Below are 24,136 nucleotides of genomic sequence, written 5' to 3'. Positions count from 1 at the left end.
TTTAAGCAAAGTAAAGCAACAATTGCAAAAGCAACAATAACAGAAAAGTTAATCAAATGTCTCACAGCTGATCAACTTTTTGGCAGGATTACCAACACTAGAAGCTTTCCCATCTTCTTCTTACCGCCTTGTGCCAACACGCGATTGCAATTCGTGTGCTGCTTTTCATCAGTAATTGCAATAACGGTACTGGTTGACGCATCCAGCATGCATCCTGATCTGACTGAACGAATTCTGCAGCATCTGGAGACTGTCGAAAAGGTGGACACTTTGGAACTGGCCGCCATCTTTGGCCTGGATCACCAGAAAGTTGTCGGCGCGTTGAAGAGCATTCAAGCGCATGGAGAACTAGTGAAGGCGGAAGCGGCGACTCACAAAACACTTGGACTCACTGATGAAGGACAAGCGGTAATTGAGCATGGCAGCCATGAGGCTCTTGTCTATGCAGCAGTCCCAGCTGAAGGCATTGCACAGGCTGCACTCATGGCCAGCGGTGGTCCAAATGCAAAGGTGGGCTTCAGCAAGGCCATGTCACAGGGCTGGATATTGGTGGACAAGAGTGTCAATCCACCACTCGTCAAACGCAAGGTGGATAAGATCGTAGACGGTGTTAAGGAGCAGTTGGTTCGGGTGGCCAGCGGCAACATTCAATTGCCGGCTAAAGAAGTAGCGGAGTACAAGAAGCGCAAGCTCTTACAGGAAACTACCACAAAGAGCTTTGTACTCAGCAAGGGCCCAGAGTTTGCCACCACGCTCACCAAACTGGAAACGGACTTAACCATGGACATGCTCACCAGCGGCCTGTGGCAGCAACTCAAATTCAAGGCCTATAACTTTGACGCCTTGGGTGCGGCTCCAACACGCGGTCATTTACACCCATTGCTCAAAGTGCGCACTGAATTCCGGCAAATCTTCTTGGAAATGGGCTTCTCCGAGATGCCCACCAACAACTATGTGGAGTCATCCTTCTGGAACTTTGACGCTCTCTTTCAACCGCAGCAGCATCCTGCGCGTGACGCCCACGATACGTTCTTCATAAGCCAACCATCGACAAGCTATAAATTTCCGCAGGAGTATTTGCAGCGTGTAAAGACGGTACACTCCAAAGGTGGATATGGTTCGCTGGGCTACGGCTATGATTGGAAGATAGAAGAGGCTCAGAAAAATCTGCTCCGCACCCATACAACTGCTGTGAGTGCTCGCATGCTTTTCAAACTTGCGAACCAAGAAGGTGGTTTCAAACCAGCCAAATACTTCAGCATTGACAAAGTGTTCCGCAACGAGACTTTGGACGCTACCCATCTAGCCGAGTTCCATCAAGTGGAGGGCGTTATTGCCGATGTGGGTCTCACTTTGGGTGACTTAATTGGAACACTCTATGAGTTTTTCCGTAAGCTGGGCATAACCCAATTGGAGTTTAAGCCAGCCTATAACCCGTATACAGAGCCAAGCATGGAAATTTTCTGCTATCACCCCGGCTTGGGAAAGTGGATTGAAGTCGGCAACTCAGGCGTATTCCGACCAGAGCTCTTATTGCCCATGGGGGTTCCCGAAAATGTCAACGTCATCGCTTGGGGCTTGTCGCTTGAGCGCCCCACCATGATTAAATATGGCATTAACAATATACGTGACTTAGTCGGACCGAGAGTCGATCTGAAGATGGTAGAAGACGGACCCATATGCCGCTTGGATCACGCATAGATCACACCAACACAATCCATTGAAGCTGAAACGTCGCTACGACATTGCATTTTTGTTCAATTTTGTTCCAATTAAATTATATAAATCGATTCAAATTGTACATATTACGCGCCTTTTATTTAAATTTGTTTTCCAACACTGCAGACGTCATTATTTGATAAAGAGGAAGAGAGAACGTCATCAAAATAAAAGCAATACGCATCACAAATATTTTATTTTAAAACACTCAGGGACTGAAATATGGCAGACACAGATTTGGAAAAAGAACAAAATCAAACTTTGCTACAAGCCATACAAAACAAATCCGATAAACAGAATGTCCCTGGGGACCCAAAATCCAACAACAGTGAAGGCTTTTCAGCATTTGTGATACCACAGCTGAACATAAACAAACTGACGTCAGCTGCAGAAATGTCCACAACGGACCAAGAAGAACGAAGACGCGCAGTGGATGCGCACAATGATATGCTGCTTAATGAAATTAGGCGCCGCCAAGAGACCGACAGACTGGGGACTGCTCAGATGGACCTCTTTAAGCCCACAATGTTTGCATTATCGCAAAGTGACGGTCAATCTCCACAAACGAATACCCTTGCCGGCTTTACGATTCCGATATTACGTTCAGCTGCTGGTGAGCCGCTCGAGCAGTCGCATTTTGACATCCCACTGCTGAACAAACTACGCAGCCAGAACAACTTGTTGGGTCTTAACCAAGTAGAGCAAGGTGTCAGCAAACTGAAAATTACTCCTGCCGACGAAGGTGGTGACAGTGCCAAGCAGAACACCACGATGCAGCATCATGTCATCGACCTTACATCAACCATCATTGCCGTTAATAAGGACGCGCCGCCTCGGGAATCTGCAAGCAAGATGCGATTAAGACTAGCTGAAAACACCGAAAAATTCGACATCCCATTCATAGCCTGTGATCGACGTCGTTGCCGTTTTTCGGACGGACTATTGGCATCAAAGAAGCGTCGTTTCAGCAGCGGATCAAAAGAAGACGTGGACCAAGAGCCAATCGATGACATTGTAGAGGCGGCACCCAGTGCTATAGGCAGAATGTTTGACATAATACACAACTATCCAGCCCCACGGCAGCCCCAGCTTAAATATGCCTCAACGCCCCTGGAACGCCAGCATATTAAGATGTACAAACATAAGGATTACGGATCCAATATAAAACGGTTTCTTTTCGATACTCCTTCACCTGATGAGGTAGTCAAAGAGGCATTGAAGAAATCCTGGTGTATTTCGCGCACGTGATTTATCGTTGACATTAGCAATAAACTGACAATTTTTTAAATTCAATAAATAAGACCATTATTTGGAGGAGGCATTTTGCTAATGTTTACGAATTCTAATTGGGACTTTAATATCGCAAACGCATATCGATAACATCGACGACGCATCCGTGAATGTCTTGCCATCCCTATTTTTGTTATGGTGTGCATGTGTGTATGTGTGAAAAATTAATTTTATTTTCCCTTTGATTTCGTGTATGCGCAATTGTTTCGTATTTGCCAAATGCAATATTTCAATTAGAAAAGTGAAGTGCGTAATTACGGTAATTGATTATATTGGCGATACTGCAAATGCAGAGTCTTTGAATCGAACTGTAAATAAACAAGAAGGAAAAAATTGCGAGACCTTCAGACAAAAGAACAAATACCCACACACACATACACCTAATAAGAGCTTGTGTGTAGGCTACATGCCAGACATAGGTGCAGTATTTATATTTTATATACCCAATATCAATACAAACTGCTATAAGCAACAGTAGCGCCACAAGCAAGCTATATACATACATACATACATATGTGCTGAAAACAGCTGTGGAAAGGGACTAGAAAAGTATCCCATAAAGTGCGAAAGGTCAGCAGCTGCGGCAGGCGCAGACGACGGCATTTCTTACTGTGTGTGTATGTGTTGCGTCTAGCTATCACTTTCTGACGCGCGCACACGCACCGTCGCAACGGCAGGCGAGTGTGTGGCAAATTTAAATCAGCGCTACCTCCTACAGCACCCCACCAACGTACTATAACACACTACAGACAAGCCAGACAGAGCAGCACAGCGCAATAAAACTGGACGTGCGTGTATGTGTGTTGTTGTTATTGCCGTCTGAAGACTTGCCGGTGCCGGTTGCTGTTTACATGTGGAAGCTATTCGTACACAGGTAACATAAAACATCTGTATACAAAAGTCGCACATTCATGCATACATAAAGCAGACATATACATACACATATAACACTTACATACATACATGAAAACTAACGATCTTCTGCCGAAAAGTGTGTACACAACTTTTCTCCATGCAGTTTAACACATTACAATAAAAGCTAAATCCTATTGTGGACTCACTGACAACATTTGGGTACTATCACTAACCATACAACATATAGATGCGTCATTTCATACAACGAAAACGTCCCATCGAAATTGTTAGCGACAGCTCCCATAGCTGTTCGGGTATTTGCCGAATGGGAGCTGTCGCACTTCGGCTATGAGCCGACTGGGAGCTGTCGCATTCGTGCTCTCTGTGAGCGAATTTCATTTCATTCGCAGAGAGGCAACCTACAGAGACGGTCGGTTCGCGCCGCTTATGCTCTTTGTATGTGTGCGTGCACATATATACATGTATATGTTTATATGTATTTGTGCATTTGGTCTTTTGCTGTTTGCGAGCAGCAGCTTCAATTTCGTTTTCAGATTTTACCTGCTACATGGGCATCAGAATTTCATACACTGTTGCCATATTTCTGTCGCATTGTATTTTGGGATGCGTATGCAAGTGAAGTTTGTCAGTAGTGTATGGGTTTCTCATAACGCCTATAAAAGCACACATACATACATATTTATGTGTGCAAATGTTGTGTTCATATGCAGACCTTGACATTGTCATGACCTGCCTCAACTTATATTTATGCACAAGCAATTTTATTGATAGACTATTTCTTATTTTTGTTTGACTTGCATATTAATTACAAAATATTTGGTAAAAATGTCAGTTGGCATTTAAATCAAATTAATTCAAAAATATTAGTTTAAAAATATATTATTTTATTTATGTTCTTGGTGAAAATGTCGGTTGGCAAATTAGCCGATATTTAATATGAAAATAAGTACATTTAAGGGTCGCAAAATGTGGTAAAATTTGTAAAACAAGTGTAATTAAATAAATAAAAATACATACATATATGTTTATATGTATGTACATCTTTTGATAATTTAATATATATTGTTTTTTTTTTTAATTCGCCGCTCAAATTTGTTACCGATCTAATGTATATGAACAAACATATTACATCGGTTGAGTTTAATCTCATCATGTCCAAAATGTTGTACATGAAAGTCTTGACATCAACAACAGTATCTGGGAACTGTGCCCCCGATGAAGATACTATGTTGATTAACATTATACAAGACTGTGGGTCAAATCAATCATCATCACAGCTAACATCTTCTGAAGATGATGACTTGATTTTCATTGATGACGAATTAGAATTAGAATTGGCTATAGAAGCAACAGATTTGAATATTCAAGACCTTTCAATGAGAATGCTTTGCGTTATTTTGCAGGGTATCTCTTGCATAAGCTCTTGAAGAAACACGACTGCAAAGTGTGTTCAAATCTGTTGAAACCGTCCGATGAAGTCCAATGCACTTCCGAGTATTTAATACTAAATAAAAACTTCGGTTACGTTAATAGTAACCTTAAACTTATGATTTTTTCACTTTAATTAAAATACACTTTGATGTTTTTAAACGGTATTTCGAGACAAAGTCTCACAGATTCCATTTGAAAAAAACAATAGTTCAAAAATGCGTATTCATTACATCAAAGTTAGATAAATACGCATGCTGGTTTTCAGAGTCTGGTCCGTGTTATAATCACAGAACTCAATTGCTTAATGAGTTCATTTTGATTTTAATTTGAAAAAATTGTAAATGGATAACAGATGGGATTGCTGGTAGTAAGAACTCCAGGGTAGCTTTAAATAAATTAAAAATAATTAAGCAGTAGAATTTTTTCTTACTTTATGTTTAAATAATAGCAAATATTAAATATTTACATGTTAGTTAATACACTAAATAAGGTAATATTAAGTGGGGAACATGGATTTGACTTAATTTCAAACACTTATAAATAGTAATTAAAATGTTATGCATTTTTGAAATTAAGTCATTTCAAGTCGACTCAAAGGTCCTATTATTTTACGACCCCATTAAAATGTTGATGGCCTCCACGTAGTGTTCTCTGGATACCGATGTAATGTGTTTGCTCATATACAATATTAGATAGGTAACAAATTTGAGCGGCGAATTAAAAAAAAAAACAATATATATTAAATTATCAAAAGATGTACATACATATAAACATATATGTATGTATTTTTATTTATTTAATTACACTTGTTTTACAAATTTTACCACATTTTGCGACCCTTAAATGTACTTATTTTCATATTAAATATCGGCTAATTTGCCAACCGACATTTTCACCAAGAACATAAATAAAATAATATATTTTTAAACTAATATTTTTGAATTAATTTGATTTAAATGCCAACTGACATTTTTACCAAATATTTTGTAATTAATATGCAAGTCAAACAAAAATAAGAAATAGTCTATCAATAAAATTGCTTGTGCATAAATATAAGTTGAGGCAGGTCATGACAATGTCAAGGTCTGCATATGAACACAACATTTGCACACATAAATATGTATGTATGTGTGCTTTTATAGGCGTTATGAGAAACCCATACACTACTGACAAACTTCACTTGCATACGCATCCCAAAATACAATGCGACAGAAATATGGCAACAGTGTATGAAATTCTGATGCCCATGTAGCAGGTAAAATCTGAAAACGAAATTGAAGCTGCTGCTCGCAAACAGCAAAAGACCAAATGCACAAATACATATAAACATATACATGTATATATGTGCACGCACACATACAAAGAGCATAAGCGGCGCGAACCGACCGTCTCTGTAGGTTGCCTCTCTGCGAATGAAATGAAATTCGCTCACAGAGAGCACGAATGCGACAGCTCCCAGTCGGCTCATAGCCGAAGTGCGACAGCTCCCATTCGGCAAATACCCGAACAGCTATGGGAGCTGTCGCTAACAATTTCGATGGGACGTTTTCGTTGTATGAAATGACGCATCTATATGTTGTATGGTTAGTGGTACTATTTAGCACACATGTATGTATGCACATACATATGTACATTCTGAATGTTAATATGTATTAATAAACAACAATACGATAGATTACACGACCATACATACTATCAGTTGCCGCCTATCGATGGCACATACATACATACATACACTCATAAATTCATACACATGCATACATACATATGCATTAAAATTATCACGTTTTATTATTTGAGCAAACAAAAACTAACTATATTAAAATTTTTAGAAACGCTCACAACGCGCACCGAAGAATTAAACATACCATATAAGAAAGCATATTCAACGGATATCATCAGCCAAAGCTAGTGCTAAGAACTATAGTACAACTATAACAAGAACAGCAGTCGCACCAGAATCGGATCAGAAGAGAGAGAGCCAGTGTTATCAAAATTGCTGAGACATTTTAAACTCTAATACGTCTCTGTTATTGGCATTGCTGTGGCTGCTCTGCTTGCTACATCATCGGAGTTTGTTTTGGGCGTGGCCTAGTGTCCACCTTCCGTGAGATGTTGCCTTTCACCCCTCAAGTGGTCAAACGTTTGTTAGCACTCAAGAAGGGCAACGAGGACAATACCATTGAGGGCAAGTGGTCCGAGAAGGCAGTAAAGAATCTGGTGAAGAAGATAAAAAAGAACGCGCAATTGGAGGAGCTAGAACGTGCCATCTCCACACAGAATTGTAACACGCGCTGCGTGACTGTGCCGCGCAGTAAACCGGCGGCCACTGGCGAGAGCCTACGTAAAGGGCTACCGCACGTCATCTATTGTCGTCTGTGGCGCTGGCCGGACCTGCAATCGCAGAATGAATTAAAGCCGCTGGATCACTGCGAGTACGCGTTCCATTTGCGCAAGGACGAGATTTGCATTAATCCGTACCACTACAAAAAGATTGAGCTCTCAATATTAGTTCCCAAGTCACTGCCAACGCCGCCTGACTCCATTGCCGATTACCCGTTGGATAACCACACACATCAAATACCAAGTAATACCGAGTACAATGCTGCGATAATACGCAGTGCATCCTTGAGTCCCCCACAATATATGGAATTAGGTGGCGGCAGCAGCAGCAGCGGCCGCACCAACAGCCACAACAACGCCACAGCAACGGCCACGGCCGGCACCTATCAACAACAACAACAACAGCAGCAACAACAACAGCATCTGCAGCAGCAGCAGCACTCACCACTCTCCTTCTCAATTGGTGGTCAGAGCCTATCGGGCGCCTGCAACATGGACTCGCAGTCTAGTGTGCTCAGCGTGGGCAGCAGCATTCCCAACACGGGCACCCCACCGCCTGGCTACATGAGCGAAGATGGTGACCCCATCGATCCTAATGACAACATGAACATGTCGCGGCTAACGCCGCCTGCAGATGCCGCGCCAGTTATGTACCATGAGCCCGCATTTTGGTGCTCCATCTCGTACTACGAGTTAAACACGCGTGTCGGCGAAACTTTCCACGCCTCCCAACCCTCTATAACCGTGGATGGCTTCACTGATCCGTCCAACTCGGAGCGCTTCTGCCTCGGACTTTTGTCCAACGTCAATCGAAATGAGGTGGTCGAGCAGACCCGTCGCCATATTGGCAAGGGTGTACGTCTCTATTATATTGGCGGCGAGGTGTTCGCCGAATGTCTCAGCGACTCGTCCATATTCGTGCAGAGCCCGAATTGTAATCAGCGCTATGGCTGGCATCCGGCCACCGTCTGTAAAATACCACCCGGCTGCAACCTAAAGATCTTCAACAACCAAGAGTTTGCCGCGCTTCTGTCGCAGTCCGTTTCGCAGGGATTCGAGGCGGTCTATCAGCTCACTCGCATGTGCACCATTCGCATGTCCTTTGTGAAGGGTTGGGGAGCCGAATATCGTCGCCAGACTGTCACTTCGACACCTTGCTGGATTGAGCTTCATCTGAACGGTCCGCTCCAGTGGCTCGATCGCGTGCTTACCCAAATGGGTTCGCCCCGCTTGCCCTGTAGCTCCATGTCTTAAAGAGTCGCAACGCGTACAGGCGGCCAAGAGACAAACACAGTGAAAAATATATATAAAAACAAAACAAAAAACGAAGAAAAGAAAACCAACAAACAATTTTTGTATTGCAAAACGAAAAAGAAACCCTTTACAAAGCAGAGTAATTGCAACAAAAGAAGTGAGAGCAACAAAAACAAAAACAAAAACAACCACAAACAAATTAACAAAACAAAATTTCAGAGAGCACATAAAAATAAGTTCAGGCAAGTTATATACATACATAATTGTAGGAGATGCAGACAGATACATATATCTATATACAAAGAGAATCATATATATATATATATATATATATCTACATATATATATGTATATATACATATAAATCATTGCATAAATATATGAAATGATGTATTTTTGCGTTAAAAATCTAAGATTTTAGTGTGTAGATATATAAGCATAATTGCGAAAAAGTCAAATGGTTCGAGTAATGAAAATTGAACTCTATTACTATTATATATACATATTTTTTTTTGTCATAACGTAAAGTTGATAAATAATAGCAAGCAGCTAATCGTTTTAAAAATTTTATACACACCACATAGTGATTGAAGATCTGCCAGGGCCATAAAATTGTAAGACCCTGGCAATTAAAGCTGAGCAGGAAGACGAGATCGGTCAGCAAGGGGCGATAGGAACGATTGTAAGACGATGTTCTTAACTCTTAAATGATATGCCTGCATTACATATCATTTTCTTGCTTATTCAAGACATTTCTTTCTTGACTTTTTATACAAAAAAAAAGTCCCTTCAACTTGTCTCATAATCGTAACAATCGCTGATTATGTTGCCAACTGGTAGGGAACCTGAAAAGGATTGATTGCAGAAACGCTTGGTCAAGACTAAGAGACAAAATTCTTTGAGAAAGAAACAAAACGAAATGGTGATTTGAGAATTTTTCTTCTTTCTTTCTTTATTTTATTTTAGTTTTTTTGTTTTTTGAATTGAGCAAAGCAAGTAACAGAAAACAGAAACTGGGATTTTTAAAGCTTGAAGCTTAAACACAAACAAATATATACAGACACACACACCCACTCAAAAAAACAGAGATCGTATCAAGAGAAGAATGGGAAGTTAGATTGGATTTTAGTGGGCCTTTCTCGGTTTTCAACCTATATATCGGAGAGAAAAAAAAACACAGAATATAACTCTTGTGTAAAAGTCAGACATTCATGCACACATACATATTTACATACATACTCGTATGTATGTATGTGTGTGTGTATGGTAATGAACTTGCAAGTTAATGTTGTTAGAAAGTGTTTAGATTTTCGCTTAGAATGTGTGTGTTAAAAATTCGTAAATTTATCAAAATTAAGCAAAACAATAGAAAACACATACATAGTATGTATGTGTGTAAATCTTTTTTAGCCGTATCTAATATACTCGTACGTTATATACATACATACATGTATCTAATATATAATAAAAAATGAAAATGGGAAAAAAAAGAGGAACTACATACAAAGATACAAACGTACATACATTATTTCCAACTTGATAATGCGCAGCTTACGAGTTTGCACAGATACCCTAAATACAACATACATACATCTATATATATAAATAAATATATATATATATATACAAATTAAAAGCGTATATTTAAATAAACACTTATATATTAAACAAAATGAAAACAAAAGAAAAACTGAACTAAGGCGTTGTGTCATTCTTTGGATTCACTAACGTGCATGTATTTTCAAATGCTGCTTGTAGTTGGACTTGCGCAGAAATCGGGATCCGCACTGGGCACAAGCAAAGGGACGCAGCTGTGTGTGCGCGATCTGGTGGTGCTTGAGCTCCGAGGAGCTGAAGAAGCACTTGCCACACTGCGGACAGGCGAAGTCTCGCTGATTGTAGTGCCGCTTCAGATGCGTATTCAAATAGCACTGGTCCGTCATCACCCGTCCACAGATGGGGCAGGTGTAGCTCAGTGCGGATGTGGGCAACGTAGTCGTTGCCTTCTCATTGCCCGCCTCCGCTGCATGCCGCAGCTTCGTGTGGGAGCGTCGTGCGTGTATCGAATGAAAGGCCATCCCACAGATCGCACACGCGTAGGGCTTCTCGCCCGTATGTAGCCGTCGATGCACGGCCAGGTAGTTGGCGTACCGGAAACCCTTGCCACAGATGTCGCATTCGTACGGCCGTGCCTTGCTGTGTGTCACATAGTGGATGCGGAGCTTGTTCAACTGCCGGAAGCCCTTGCCGCAGGTATCACAGATGTGCGGCTTCTCATCAGTGTGGGTCATCTTGTGGATGCGTAGGTTGTACGGCTCTCTGAAGCACCGCTGGCAGACGTCGCAGGTGTGGCAGGCGTCGCGTTTTCTAACGCGGATCCGCCTTGGCTTTTCCTTTGCCTTTCCCATCGTATCGGTCGCCATCGGCGCGGCTGCCATAATATTCTGGTGATTCTCCTGCAAGAGCCGGTAATTGAATGAGGCTTTGTAATGCTTTGCAGGCCCCTAACAACTCTCTAGAATCTCTTTAGCAGTTTCTTGTTAATATTTAATTCGTGAAAAGTTCCAATCAGTTAAGATCTGCCTATTATTTTCCCCAATTGCGGCCCTTTTTCCCAATAAAAAGCTACCTTTATTTGGTAGATCGTGAAACTTAGTTATTATTCGTTGTCATTCCACACAATAGCACTTAGAGTTCGTATAATATGATTGAATACGGAAATGCCAACAGACGTTGGTAGTGTCTATATCTACATATGATTAATTCGACAAAAGAATGCAGTAATAACATTCCTGTAACTGATTAGATTAACTCATTTCAGATCTAACTCAGCCGACACATAAATTAGAACTTCGAAAGAAAACACACAAAGTTAAAACTTAAATTTACTGGAGTATACTTTGATTGTCAAATGAAATCAAGGTCGAATTAATTTGTGCTGGGAGAGCAGCTTTTCTTATAATTAAATTTAAAGAAGCCTTCTTTTTACACAAATAGTGTGACCATATGCTGCCAAGCTTGTTTGGTCACACTGCTACAACAAATCTAAAAACAATCCATCAATACAATTGCAGGAATCCCACTAATCTATATATTCGCAGACAATGAAATCAAATGTCTTTTATGCATATATTTACACATACTTTATATGGCTGCTGGAATGTCTAATTCTTTTCCCTTTTCATTATGTAAATAAGTCCCACTATTAAATTTTTGAAAATTTAAATTATTATAGTATAAATATAGTTTCTAGATAGATGGATAGTATCTATCGTTTATTATGCTGGGTCGGATTGAATTTACAATCCTTCTCTTTTTCCAATATGAAAGATAGACCACTTTTTATTTTCTATTTAAAAAAAATGTTGCGATAACTGAATTAAAATAAAGACGTTGTTTGGTCATCCGGCCAAAAACAGCCAAAACCAGCAGCACATCATAGTTAATAAGTAACGTAAATAACTCAATGCAAAGTGCTCGTTTTCTTGTCGCTTGCTTTGCATAGCAAGCCGAGCACTTAACGTTTCCTTTTGTTGCCATAAATTTGCATAGGCTGCTGCGCAGCCGCCACATATGTACTAGTTATTGTCGCTAACTCTGCAAGTCAAGTTCGTTTTTCGTTATCGCATCTGGTACGGAGAAGCTTAGCTTTCCGTCTACCAGCATAAACTTTGTAAATCTCGGCGATCGCTACCTATGCAAAATAAACATTTGTGCACATCTTTTAAATTGAACAATTTCGTTTCGCTTATTTTGCAATTATTTCGCCAACATAATTTCGCATATTTGGAATCATAAAAAAGCTTATGATTATACATTTTGGTGACCCCGACGTGATTAATAATTCCACAAAACCTTGCTTAATCGCGTTAAAAAACAAAAGCGTACATAATTGAGCTCATTGTACACAAAAAATATTCAAGTACATAAGTGCAAAAATATAAGTTCATAGTGCCTACTGTACCGCCAATAAGCAGCCGTGTGAAGCGACGTTTTTGAGGGCAACGAACATCAGCAGATAAAACAGTTATTCGCGCGCGTCATTTATCTCTGCTATTTTCGGTTTTCGGTTCTCTCTCGCGTTCACAATGTCTGAGAGCGACGGTCAAATGCGCGCCTTCCAAGCTGTCGCATCAGCTGCTGCTGACGTAGCTGATGCAGCGACGCTTGCGCCAACAGCTTCGACGTCAACAGCTGTGGGCAATGCAGTGCAAGCTACGAGCAATAGTGTTGAGTTTTATAAGCGCAAGGCGCAATCATTATATGCGTGGGCGCTTTCTATTCAAAATAAAATAAATGATTGTGAAATTGACAATATTTCAGAAAGTGAGCTGCGAAAACGTGTGGAAATGCTGCAAAGTATTCAGGCCTCTTTTAATTTGGTGCATGACAAATTAGAGGAGCTGGACTTTGACGAGATTGGCAGCAGTTTGCGCTGCAACTTTGCTGAGCTGGTGGTCTGCTTGGAGGGCCGCCTGCTAAATGCAATACAAAGGATGCAATCTGGCGCGCCGCCGTGTTCGACGCTTCGGCAAGATGATCAGTCTACCATTGTGATAACTCGGTCTCGTTTGCCTGAGCTTAAGTTGCCTACATTCAGTGGTGGATATACTGAATATGCAGATTTCGCTTCGATGTTCACATCAGTGATCGCCAAGGATCCAGATCTCTCCGATGTGGAAAAGTTGCAGCATTTGAGGTCAAGCTTAAGAGGATCTGCGTTGGGCACGATTCGTGCGCTTGAGATAAGTGGTGCAAATTATTCAGTGGCGTTAGACCTACTCGACAAGCGGTTTAACAATAAGCGTCTTATTTTCCAGGCACACATCTCCGAGATTTTGGGCATTAAAAAGGCTGAAACTACAAGCAAGCTGCGAGAGTTGTCCGACAAAGTCAACGCAAATATGCGTGCACTGTTGAGTTTGGGCAATATGCAAGATGTAGCTGGCAGCATCGTCGTTCAGACAATTTTGGGCAAGGTGGATGCTGCGACGCAGGCAAAGTGGGAGGAAGCCGCCCCATTAAACGTTATACCGTCGTGGGAGCAATTTGCGACGTTCTTGGATAGCAGGTGCCAAAAATTGGAAAACATCGAGCATGCAATGGCATCATATTCGTCGAATTATCAGGTGGGAAAGAACAAAAACACTAACACCAAACGCTCGTTTGTCGCCACTAACCCATCCGCAAATGGTTGTCTGTTTTGTGACATAAATGCACACGAAATATACAGTTGCCCACTTTTTGGTAATTTGTCGCCTGTACTTCGTTTAAAGGAAGCGAAACGCCTCTCTCTGTGTATAAATTGTCTTAGAAAGGGACACAGAATGAGAACTTGCAATTCTGGATCGTGCAGAACCTGTGGTGCCAAACATCACAGTTTATTGCATTTTAATAATTCAGCTGCCGTAAATTTGATGCCTGAGCAATCGTCCGCTTCTGACTTACACTCGCGGCCGTCTTCATTGTTACTGCCACGTAGCGCTCTCGCAGCTGTTTCGCCATCATCGCTTGCTTCATTGCCTGCCCAAAATCTCGGCTCAGATGTTGTGCTCTTGGCCACCGCTGTCATCAGCATTCAAAATCGCGCCGGGACTTGGGTACCCTGCCGTGCACTGCTCGATTCCGGATCACAGTTGCACATAATAACTTCGCGATTCGCTCACCGGCTCCAACTTCGAAAGACCAAGTCGTCGGCCTCTGTGTCTGGTCTTGGTGACGTCAGTTTCAAGTCTGATGGTTGCACTGTGCACTTATGCTTGCAATCATTGGTCACTGACTATTCCGCAAATATTACTGCTTTGGTCGCTCCTTCCATTACTGAGAACCAACCAAATTTCACGGTTGACATATCTCATTGGGATATACCAAGCAATGTCCGCTTAGCTGATCCGGCGTTCTTCAAGCCACAGCAAATTGATATGCTTATCGGTGCCAATGTATTCTACGAGTTGTTGTGCGTAGGTCAGATTAAACTGGCTGATGGCCTGCCACTTCTGCAAAAGACTCGTTTGGGCTGGATAGTTACTGGAGGTGGCTCGCAGCGTCAGAAATCTGCTTTGGTTGCATCCAAGTCTCCGTCTACACAGGATTGCAATACACGAATCGAGCAGATGGTTCGCTCTTTTTGGGAACTCGAAAGTGGTGTCGATCCGGCTGTAAAACTCACCAAAGAAGAGTTCGACTGCGAGGAGCATTTCAAGGCTAATTACAGGCGCCTGCGTACTGGCGAGTATTCCGTCCGATTGCCTGTAAAGCTCAGCACAGATCTGCTTGGCGATTCCTATACGCAAGCCTATCGTCGGTTCATAAACTTGGAGCGAAAGTTAGAACGCAATCCACTTCTCAAAGCACAGTACTCTGCATTCATTAAGGAGTATTTAGAGTTGGGTCATATGTCGCTTGTATCGCCAGTTTCGCTAAATTTGTGCAAGTATTTCCTGCCGCACCATTGCGTTCTGAAGGAGGACAGCACAACGACAAAGTTGAGAGTCGTGTTTGACGGTTCCGCATCCACATCCTCTGGTCATTCTTTAAATGACATCCTAATGGCTGGTCCTTCCATTCAGTCAAAGCTCGCAAACACGCTTCTTCGATTTCGCACGTTTCCTATCGCTTTAACAGGAGACATCTGCAAGATGTACCGCTGCGTGCGAGTATCAAATCCGGATAGCTATTTTCAATGCATTCTATGGCGTGACTCGCCTCAAAAGCCTATTCAAGTTTTCCGTCTTGATACCGTCACTTACGGTACAAAGCCTGCCTCGTTTCTCTCCGTTCGCACTATGCATCAGCTGGCTGAAGATGAGCATGAGCTATTTCCTATTGGCTCCGATATCTTGCGCCGCGATTTTTATGTTGATGATTTAATCACTGGTGGTGCTTCTACAAACGAAGTCATAGAAATTATGAGACAAACCACAGGGCTACTTGCCAAGGCTAATTTCAAGCTAAGGAAGTGGTGCTCCAGCAATCCTGATGTGCTCAAACAAGTTCCGGAAGAAGACAAAGAAACTCTAGTTAAGTTTGATGATGGCAGCGACATAACAAAAACTCTAGGACTGTCGTGGGATCCTGCGACGGATTTATTCATTTTCACGTTTCTGCCAGCATTGACATCTGGTCGAATTTGCAAGCGCACTGTTTTGTCAACTATTGCCAGATTTTATGATCCGCTTGGCCTTATTGGACCAGTAATCGCAAAGGCTAAGATATTCCTGCAGGCGCTTTGGAGAGAAAGGCTTGATTGGGATGAAAGCCTTTCAGCATCATTGACAACATCTTGGCATAATCTTATTGCAGATTTTGAGCGCACAAAGCAGCTGAAATTTCCAAGGCTTGCACTTTCTGTTGGTGTTTCCATTGAAGTGCATGGTTTTAGTGATGCCAGCATAGATGCCTATGGAGCTTGCGTGTACATCATTTCGACCACGCAAGGCCAATCTCGTGCGGAGCTGCTGTGTTCCAGATCTCGTGTGGCGCCGCTCAAATCGTTGACCGTGCCCCGACTAGAGTTGTGCGGAGCCGTTTTGCTGGCACAACTCATAAACGAAATATCTCGTATGGAGTTATTCGACTGCAAGTTTTATTGTTGGTCTGATTCTGCAGTAGCGCTATCTTGGATTCGCAGCGAGCCATCCAGGTTTCAAATTTTCGTTTCCAATCGCATCGCAACTATTCAAGAGTTGACCTCTGGCATGGAATGGCGATATATTCCAACCGATTTGAATCCTGCGGACATACTTTCACGTGGAGCTTTGCCCAGCGAATTAGTCCAGTCCAACTTGTGGCTACATGGTCCCGCATTTCTGACGAAGGACAAATCTTCTTGGCCAGAGTCTTGCATTTCCGCCTCGTCGCTTCCTGAGCAGCGCTCTAAAGTGTTTGTAAGCACCACACTGTGCGAAGACATTGCACAGCAATGCAAATATGTTAACACATTTGGAAAGCTGCAGCGCGTGTTTGCATATGTATACAAGTTCCTGCACCGTGTACGAATTCCTGGGCTATCGGTGGACTGCATCCGTCATGGTACACTGCTGTTGATGCGCTCAATTCAAATGTCTACGCTTCGGGACGAATACAAGACCTTGCAGGCCGGACACATTTTGAAATCGTCTAGCTCCTGTCTTTCTTTATCTCCGTTTCTCGACAGCTCTGGATTGATGCGCGTTGGTGGCCGTCTAAGTAACTCTGCGCTCGACTTTGAAGCCCAGCATCCAATTATACTTCCAAGGCGTCATCCAGTCACGCGTTCAGTCATTATGCACTACCATGTCCGTAATCTGCATTCTGGACCTCGTGCATTGCTGGCCTCAATTCGGTTGCAGTATTGGCCAATTGGCGGTCGGAAAACAGTGTGCAGCGTAGTCAGCAAATGCACCATTTGTTTTCGAGCCAAGCCTCGTCTTGTGGAGCATGTTATGGCTGACCTGCCAAAGGATCGAGTTGATGCTTCACATACCTTTATGGTCACTGGTGTGGATTTTTGTGGGCCGTTTTTCTACAAAAGCGAGGTCCGCAATAAGGCACCAATAAAATGCTATATTTGCATTTTCATTTGCTTCGCCACCAAAGCTGTGCATTTGGAGTTGGTGAAGGATTTAACCACCGGAGCATTCTTAAATGCACTTAAACGCTTTATTTTGACGCGCTGTCGACCTACGAGGATCTGGTCTAACAACGCTACAAATTTCGTTGGCGCACGGAACGAGATGGCTGAGCTAAAGCGTCTTTTTGAATCCAGCGAGCACCTGCAGGCTGTGCAAGAATTTTGCCTTGCTGACTGTATTGATTGGCGTTTCATTCCGCCGCGCTCGCCTCACTTTGGTGGTCTATGGGAAGCGGCTGTAAAGACTGCCAAGCATCATTTCTACAGATCCGTTGGACTATCGCTGCTCGAATTTGATGAACTGCGCACGCTTGTATGCCATATCGGGGCAATTATTAATTCTCGCCCATCGTTATCCCTTTCAGAACATCCAGCAGATCTCGATGTCTTGACTCCAGCTCATTTTCTTGGTGCTGCTCCGCTGTCAACGTACGTTGAGCCTGATCTGACGAAGCTCAATTTCAATCGGCTGGATCGATGGCAGCGCGTGACGTACTACCAGCAGATATTTTGGGCTCGCTGGCGTGAAGAATACTTGACGCTTCTTCAACAGCGCTCAAAATGGCGAGTGTCGCAGCCTGGACTCTCCATTGATGATGTCGTTCTGGTCAAGGACGAGAATTTGCCGCCCCTCAAATGGCCATTAGCAAGGGTGGTCATCCTCATCAGCGGCGCAGATGGCGTGTCGAGAGTTGCAGAATTGAGGACTTCCACTGGAACCATTCGGCGAGCCGTTCGCAAATTATGCCCGCTGCCGAAACAAGATGTTGTTGAAGACCCTGGTTCTTCAACAGGGGGAGTATGTTTGGTCATCCGGCCAAAAACAGCCAAAACCAGCAGCACATCATAGTTAATAAGTAACGTAAATAACTCAATGCAAAGTGCTCGTTTTCTTGTCGCTTGCTTTGCATAGCAAGCCGAGCACTTAACGTTTCCTTTTGTTGCCATAAATTTGCATAGGCTGCTGCGCAGCCGCCACATATGTACTAGTTATTGTCGCTAACTCTGCAAGTCAAGTTCGTTTTTCGTTATCGCATCTGGTACGGAGAAGCTTAGCTTTCCGTCTACCAGCATAAACTTTGTAAATCTCGGCGATCGCTACCTATGCAAAATAAACATTTGTGCACATCTTTTAAATTGAACAATTTCGTTTCGCTTATTTTGCAATTATTTCGCCAACATAATTTCGCATATTTGGAATCATAAAAAAGCTTATGATTATACAGACGTCTTCAACCGTAAACATTCTTGTGCAGGTAAAATTACTCTATAAATAAAGGGCATTAAGCACGTACATAATTCGAGAAAGCAAAGTACTGCACGAGTACTGATATGAAACCAGTTAGTAAATATTATAGTTATATGTACATACATATGTATGTATAATGCAGACTTCGAAATATTTAAAAATCGAGTGTCCAAACAAATTTTTAACACGTTTCACGTTTGTAAAAACAATTTCTTCAAAATGGTATGATTTCAATTTTAAAAATGTAGCCTCTGAACAACACAAAAAAGTGTTGAAATTGTTTCAATTTTCTAAAATAATTACTATTTTCAGAAGAATGTCAATTTAATTAAATTACTCGATTGCTTTTGAGTATGGAAAAGAAGTGTTGGATTAACTAAGAGTCTTATTATAAATAAATAACTTAGCGAAGGCACGGCAACCGAATTAATGAAATACCACTCTTAAGAATAGATCCAACTTTTTTGCTAATGTAGCTTTTGGAAAACATACTGTGTATAACTTTTATTCACTTTCCAAGTCGTATACTTACGCTGCTTAAGTCATTCACAAGATCGAACAAGTCACAGTTTCCTTGTGCGTCTGCGCAGCAATCCAATAGGACTTCGCTGTCATCCTCCAGATTGACGAGATCACCAAGCTGGGCAAATAGCTGCATGTCGTCCAGACAGACGGCATAATCCAGCTCATCCTCTTCGGCCTGTCGAAGGCGGGCGGCCGACAGAGCCGCCTGTTTCTCGGCGGCTGCAATGGACACATATTGCGTTTCCTCTACCGGACAGTTGCGACGCTGCTTCATGCTGGTCGGTTGCCAAATATGACTCCCGATGCATTCCCTAGGGCCAGCAAGAAAATTTCGCATTCACAGTTACACACGGCGCTACGATTAGATTAGTTTCTACTTCCACCAGTTGTGTCTTCGAGTAGTCGCCGTTTTCGTTTTATCGTAACGCGCCCAATGCCGAGCCCAATAAAAATAAAATAAAACAAAAAAAATTGTGCGCAATCGCCAGTCGAGTCGATAAATAATTTGTTGCTGCTGTTATTCTGTTTGTTTTAATTGCACTTTAAACATTTATGCCACCTGTTTATTACTGGCGACCAGGGAGGGGCCCCAACTAACGGCACGAACTTTGGCTCGACAGAAACGTCATTTAATGGCTTTTGATGGGCATGGGCAAGGTATGGGTATGAGCGTGCTTTATCTGCAACGTATGCCATATATATGTACATACATATGTATATGTATAGTACATACAAATGTACATATCTATTAACATACATAGATAATTACTAAATGCAGCCGATCGACTGACCGGCCGGCCCTCTGATCAAAGCACAGCCAAACTTGAAGCTTTGCAAAACTCAAGTGGCGATTACCGTTGTCAATAAGCACATACATATGTATGTACATACATATGTATGTATGTATATATGTACATACATACATATGTGTGAAATAAACTTGTAGACCCATCCACCCAGCAAAGAACTCGGATATTCGGATATACAGTTCTCGTATAGAAATCATTTTAAGTTGCACATTATTTTTATATTTTTTTCCACACTGTTATCCAGCAGTAAATTCAGTTAATAGATGAACCGATTTGTCAGGTATTTGTTTTAGTTTTAAAGAGCTGAAGCCATTTGAAATATCTATGTATGTTACTTAATCGTTGATTCGTCGGAAACTTTTTAAGACAATGTGCAAATATTCTTAAACATTTTATTGAGTGCATATATGTACATATGTCTGTGAATAAGTTGTGACCGAATGATTATGATTTAGTTCTCCCTAACAAAATCATTTCGATTTATAGAAATGTTTAATTTGTTATTGCTACTGAAATAATTTTCGCTAAAAAAAAACGTCTTCCTTTAGATAGTTTGCTTTTTTATTTAAATTTTTTCTTAATATGTACATATCTATATCATTTTTACACAGAATATTGTGTTTCCTTTGCTCTGAAGCTCAGCGTGTTGTTTCCGTGAAAAGTTAAAAGGCTTGAATACTTAGAAAGCTGATTTATTCAGAAACCGCGAAATCTGTTGTGCAGCCCTGTGACTTCAATATTGGCGACATTAGTAGTGGTGGCTGAATTTCGATAGTCATATATGGTATCGATACTAAGTTCTTACTATCAGCTCTCTTTTTTTAAACTGTACATGAACATTCTCTTTCGTGTGTATATGTATGTGGAAGTCACATTGACATGCGAATTGACGTCACCGCATATCGTCCATGTATAATTTTCATATATTTTGTATAAATTTCATCATAATGGGAATGGCAAAAACGCAGAGGCAGACCTCCACCCACTACCTGTGGGTTGCATTTTTAGCTGATGCTGCCGAAATACAGCCCTGCCAAACCCCGGGTTGCATTGGTTGCCCAATCTCCAACCCCGGGTTGCATTGATCGCCCAATATTCGTCCGTGCAAATCTGTTTGCAATAAGAGCGCTCTTTATTAGATATAAGGTGTACAACATACATACATATTTATAAATGTACGAAGTCTTAGGTGTATAGGTTTAAAAAATTTATTGTTTCTATGTTATATATTTTATGCAATTGGGTCTGTATATTCAATTATCCTCCGATTCCAATGTGATTTCATAAATCAGATCTTCGCCGATGAACTCTTGACTAAGTTGTTGTTGGTATTGAACCGTTTGGACATGTTGCTGAGACTGTTGAGGCTGGAAGTGCTGCTGGATGTCCTCCATCTCCAAATATTGCTCATCATCAAGCAGCCCCTCATCCACAGCGTTCTCCACCAGTTGACTTTCGTCGTAGTTATACTGTGCAACAAACTGCTGTGTCCCATTATGAGTTTGACAGTCGTCGTCCTTTACCTCGACATCGGCGATTTCATTATCACCAACGCCTTCAATGAGTAGGCCAGCGTCCTCGTCAAACTCATCCTCCAGCATGCCTATCGCCTCCTCATCGTCAACGATGTCGTTAGGAGTATCGCGTTGCTCCTTGACAAGGCGTCGCGTGTTGCTGCGGCATTGTATAGAGCGTTTGTGTGCATCAAAGTAGTTGATGTCGGTGAACTCCTCCTGACACAGGTGACACACATACGAGTCCTGGTTTAAATGCATATCCTTGCGGTGCCGGGCCATCTTGTGAGCGTCGCGACATTGCATGCCGCAGAAGGGGCAAGACAACATTCGCCGCTTGCCCATATGTACGTTGCGTATATGCTCTTGAAGCGAGAAGTTCTTATAGTACGCTTTCTCACAGTACTGACAATGGAAGCGACGCTTGTTTTCATGTGTCGCCTCCCGATGTCGCTTAAGTTGCGTATTCTGTGCAAATGTCTTGCCGCACATTTCACATATGTGCTCCTTCTCCAAATGTCGGCGCTGGTTATGGACGCGTAGGTCTTGCTTTGTGGAGAAATACAGCTTGCAGAGCTCGCAAACATATGGACGTATGCCCATATGACGACGAGCGTGCCCGGCTAGATATTTGCAATCCCGATATGTCTCCGTGCAGTAGATGCAAGCGTAGCGATTTGTGCCAGGTACCAGGTGTGTCTTTTGATGCTTGGAGAGTTTCGTCTTGTGCATGACGTCTGGACAGATGCCGCATTCAACGGGCAGCTTTTCGTCATGGGCGCCGCTTATCATGGAGAACTCCACGATGGGTGTGCTGTCTTCATCAAAGTCAACGATGGTGGCGATTAGGTCGTCGAATAGCAAATACCGACGCGGTCCTTTAAATTCATCCATCATCTTATCGCTTGGCTTAACCACTGTCGCCGGCTCGTCGTCACTTTCCTGCGCCAGAAGTTCTTCATCATCTTCCTCTTCGTCGTCCTCTTCCTCCTCATCCACATCATCGTCTTGTTGCTGCAGGAGCATTTGCGTACGTGTGTCACGTATCAGACTTTGTGAGTTGTTTTTTAATTTATTCATTGGGTATTTATTGCCAAGTGCCGACACCCTTGACGGCAGCACTTGTGAAGGAGGCGGTGGCGGTGTCGACACGGGCGAGTCATTATATTTTAATTCTACTCCATCCTCCTCCACCAAATCCTCAAGATTTCCCAAGTCCTGCTCTGTGATTATGAAGTCATCTTCTGAGAAAAGTTCGCTTTTTGGCACACGCAGAATCGACTGCTGCAAGTCGTCGCAGGAGCGCAGCTGTTGCTGCAATTCAGCCTCGTCTATGAGTAGCTCATCGCCGTTGACGTCCTCGTTCACAATGAGAAACTCTTCGTCGTTGTATACATGTAGTTGTTCTGTGGTCCCAACACCCTCGGCCCCATCCAAAATCACAACATAACGGGTGTTAGTGTCGCTGCCAGCATCGCCTTCAACGCCGTCATGATCGTAAACTGTTGTCTTCGCTGGCAAGGCAAATTCAATTATATCGGACATGTCGACATTCATCTGTAGTTTTTATTGAATCCACCGTTTGTAAATGAAATAATACCTAAATTAAAATATTTGCGTGTAAGTATATTAATTTGAAAGAAATCAAGCTGCTTAATTGGAGTTTTTGTGTCGCACGCACAAATAAAATTGGTGGATTAGGAATGTGCAGAGTGCAACGATACCACAACCAAATTCATATCGATACCTAGAATGCTATCGATTTTATGTTGGCAGCGTTGCCACATGTTACCAATTATTAGCCGTTTTTCTCGGTGCTTCACTTTTCGCGGGCTATCTTCTTTCCTCCCTTTCCACCCGGCGCGCGCATGCGTAGTCGACGTCGCTATAAGTAGCTGTTGCGATTTTAGCCACAGCCAGCAACTTGGCTTACTTCTTGTCTGCAGTGCATTTCGTCTGCGGCTTATTTGATTTGAGCGCTTGGAAGCGTGCGTTTGCACAAATTGAATTGTGTGTGCTGTCGGTTTTTGCGTTATTTTCTCGAGTGTTTTTTTTTTTTTCAGTTTTCTTGGCGTGTGAAGCGCGCGCATGCGTTGCTGCCGTTATTAAAGTCTATAGTGTTTCAAATTTGCGGTTATTCGCTAATAGAAAAAGTGTGTAATTGCTGGCAGGTTGTGAAAATTTATCTGTCCAAAGAAGTATTTTTAGAAATTCTGGTGGAAATAAAAATACTTATGTGAAGAGAAGAAATTTATTTAAAATCAAATACGCTTTAAATTGGCCAAGTGTGTGTAGTTGATGTGCAGTTTATAAATAAATCAACAATTCCTGCCACACAAGGTAAGAGCGCTGACCAACTCAAGGATAATGCATAAAATACTTAATATTTATAAATATGCACATACATATGTAAATAAGTACTTATGTATGTTAAATATGTATATTTGAAAAAATTGACCTCTTATATGTAATAGCTGCAATTGTTTGCTTAGCGACATGTCGCTTTTGTCAAGCC

The 24,136-nt window shown here is 42.1% G+C and overlaps 5 protein-coding genes across 5 annotated transcripts; 3 read left to right on the top strand and 2 right to left on the bottom strand.

Annotated features, from left to right (window-relative positions):
• The first annotated feature begins 136 nt into the window (after positions 1-136).
• On the top strand, positions 137-1,801 carry LOC115626997 (phenylalanine--tRNA ligase alpha subunit). The gene has a single exon (XM_030522511.1). The coding sequence runs from the start codon at positions 208-210 to the stop codon at positions 1,699-1,701; it is 1,494 nt and encodes a 497-aa protein (XP_030378371.1). The 5' UTR covers positions 137-207; the 3' UTR covers positions 1,702-1,801.
• A 106-nt stretch (positions 1,802-1,907) lies between these two features.
• Positions 1,908-3,040, top strand: LOC115627000. Its single transcript, XM_030522515.1, has one exon. The coding sequence runs from the start codon at positions 1,942-1,944 to the stop codon at positions 2,965-2,967; it is 1,026 nt and encodes a 341-aa protein (XP_030378375.1). The 5' UTR covers positions 1,908-1,941; the 3' UTR covers positions 2,968-3,040.
• Positions 3,041-3,201: 161 nt separating this feature from the next.
• Positions 3,202-9,211, top strand: LOC115626998 (mothers against decapentaplegic homolog 3). Its single transcript, XM_030522513.1, has 2 exons — positions 3,202-3,883; positions 7,149-9,211. Exon 2 carries the CDS (start codon positions 7,429-7,431, stop codon positions 8,911-8,913), a length of 1,485 nt encoding a protein of 494 aa, XP_030378373.1. The 5' UTR covers positions 3,202-3,883; positions 7,149-7,428; the 3' UTR covers positions 8,914-9,211.
• Positions 9,212-10,537: 1,326 nt separating this feature from the next.
• LOC115626999 (zinc finger protein 567-like) lies at positions 10,538-19,687 on the bottom strand. The gene is made up of 2 exons (XM_030522514.1): positions 19,306-19,687; positions 10,538-11,369 (listed from the first exon to the last, which is right to left on the bottom strand). The coding sequence occupies exons 1-2, from the start codon at positions 19,633-19,635 to the stop codon at positions 10,638-10,640; spliced, it is 1,062 nt and encodes a 353-aa protein (XP_030378374.1). The 5' UTR covers positions 19,636-19,687; the 3' UTR covers positions 10,538-10,637.
• Positions 19,688-21,216: 1,529 nt separating this feature from the next.
• LOC115626779 (zinc finger and BTB domain-containing protein 17) lies at positions 21,217-23,270 on the bottom strand. The gene has a single exon (XM_030522245.1). The coding sequence runs from the start codon at positions 23,176-23,178 to the stop codon at positions 21,361-21,363; it is 1,818 nt and encodes a 605-aa protein (XP_030378105.1). The 5' UTR covers positions 23,179-23,270; the 3' UTR covers positions 21,217-21,360.
• Positions 23,271-24,136: the final 866 nt, after the last annotated feature.

Source organism: Scaptodrosophila lebanonensis, unplaced genomic scaffold (assembly GCF_003285725.1).
Source record: "Scaptodrosophila lebanonensis strain 11010-0011.00,11010-0021.00 unplaced genomic scaffold, SlebRS2 tig00000089-arrow-pilon, whole genome shotgun sequence".
Taxonomy (NCBI): Eukaryota; Metazoa; Arthropoda; class Insecta; order Diptera; family Drosophilidae; genus Scaptodrosophila; species Scaptodrosophila lebanonensis.
Note: the sequence above shows the minus strand (reverse complement) of the source record. Positions and strands in the feature narration are given on the sequence as shown.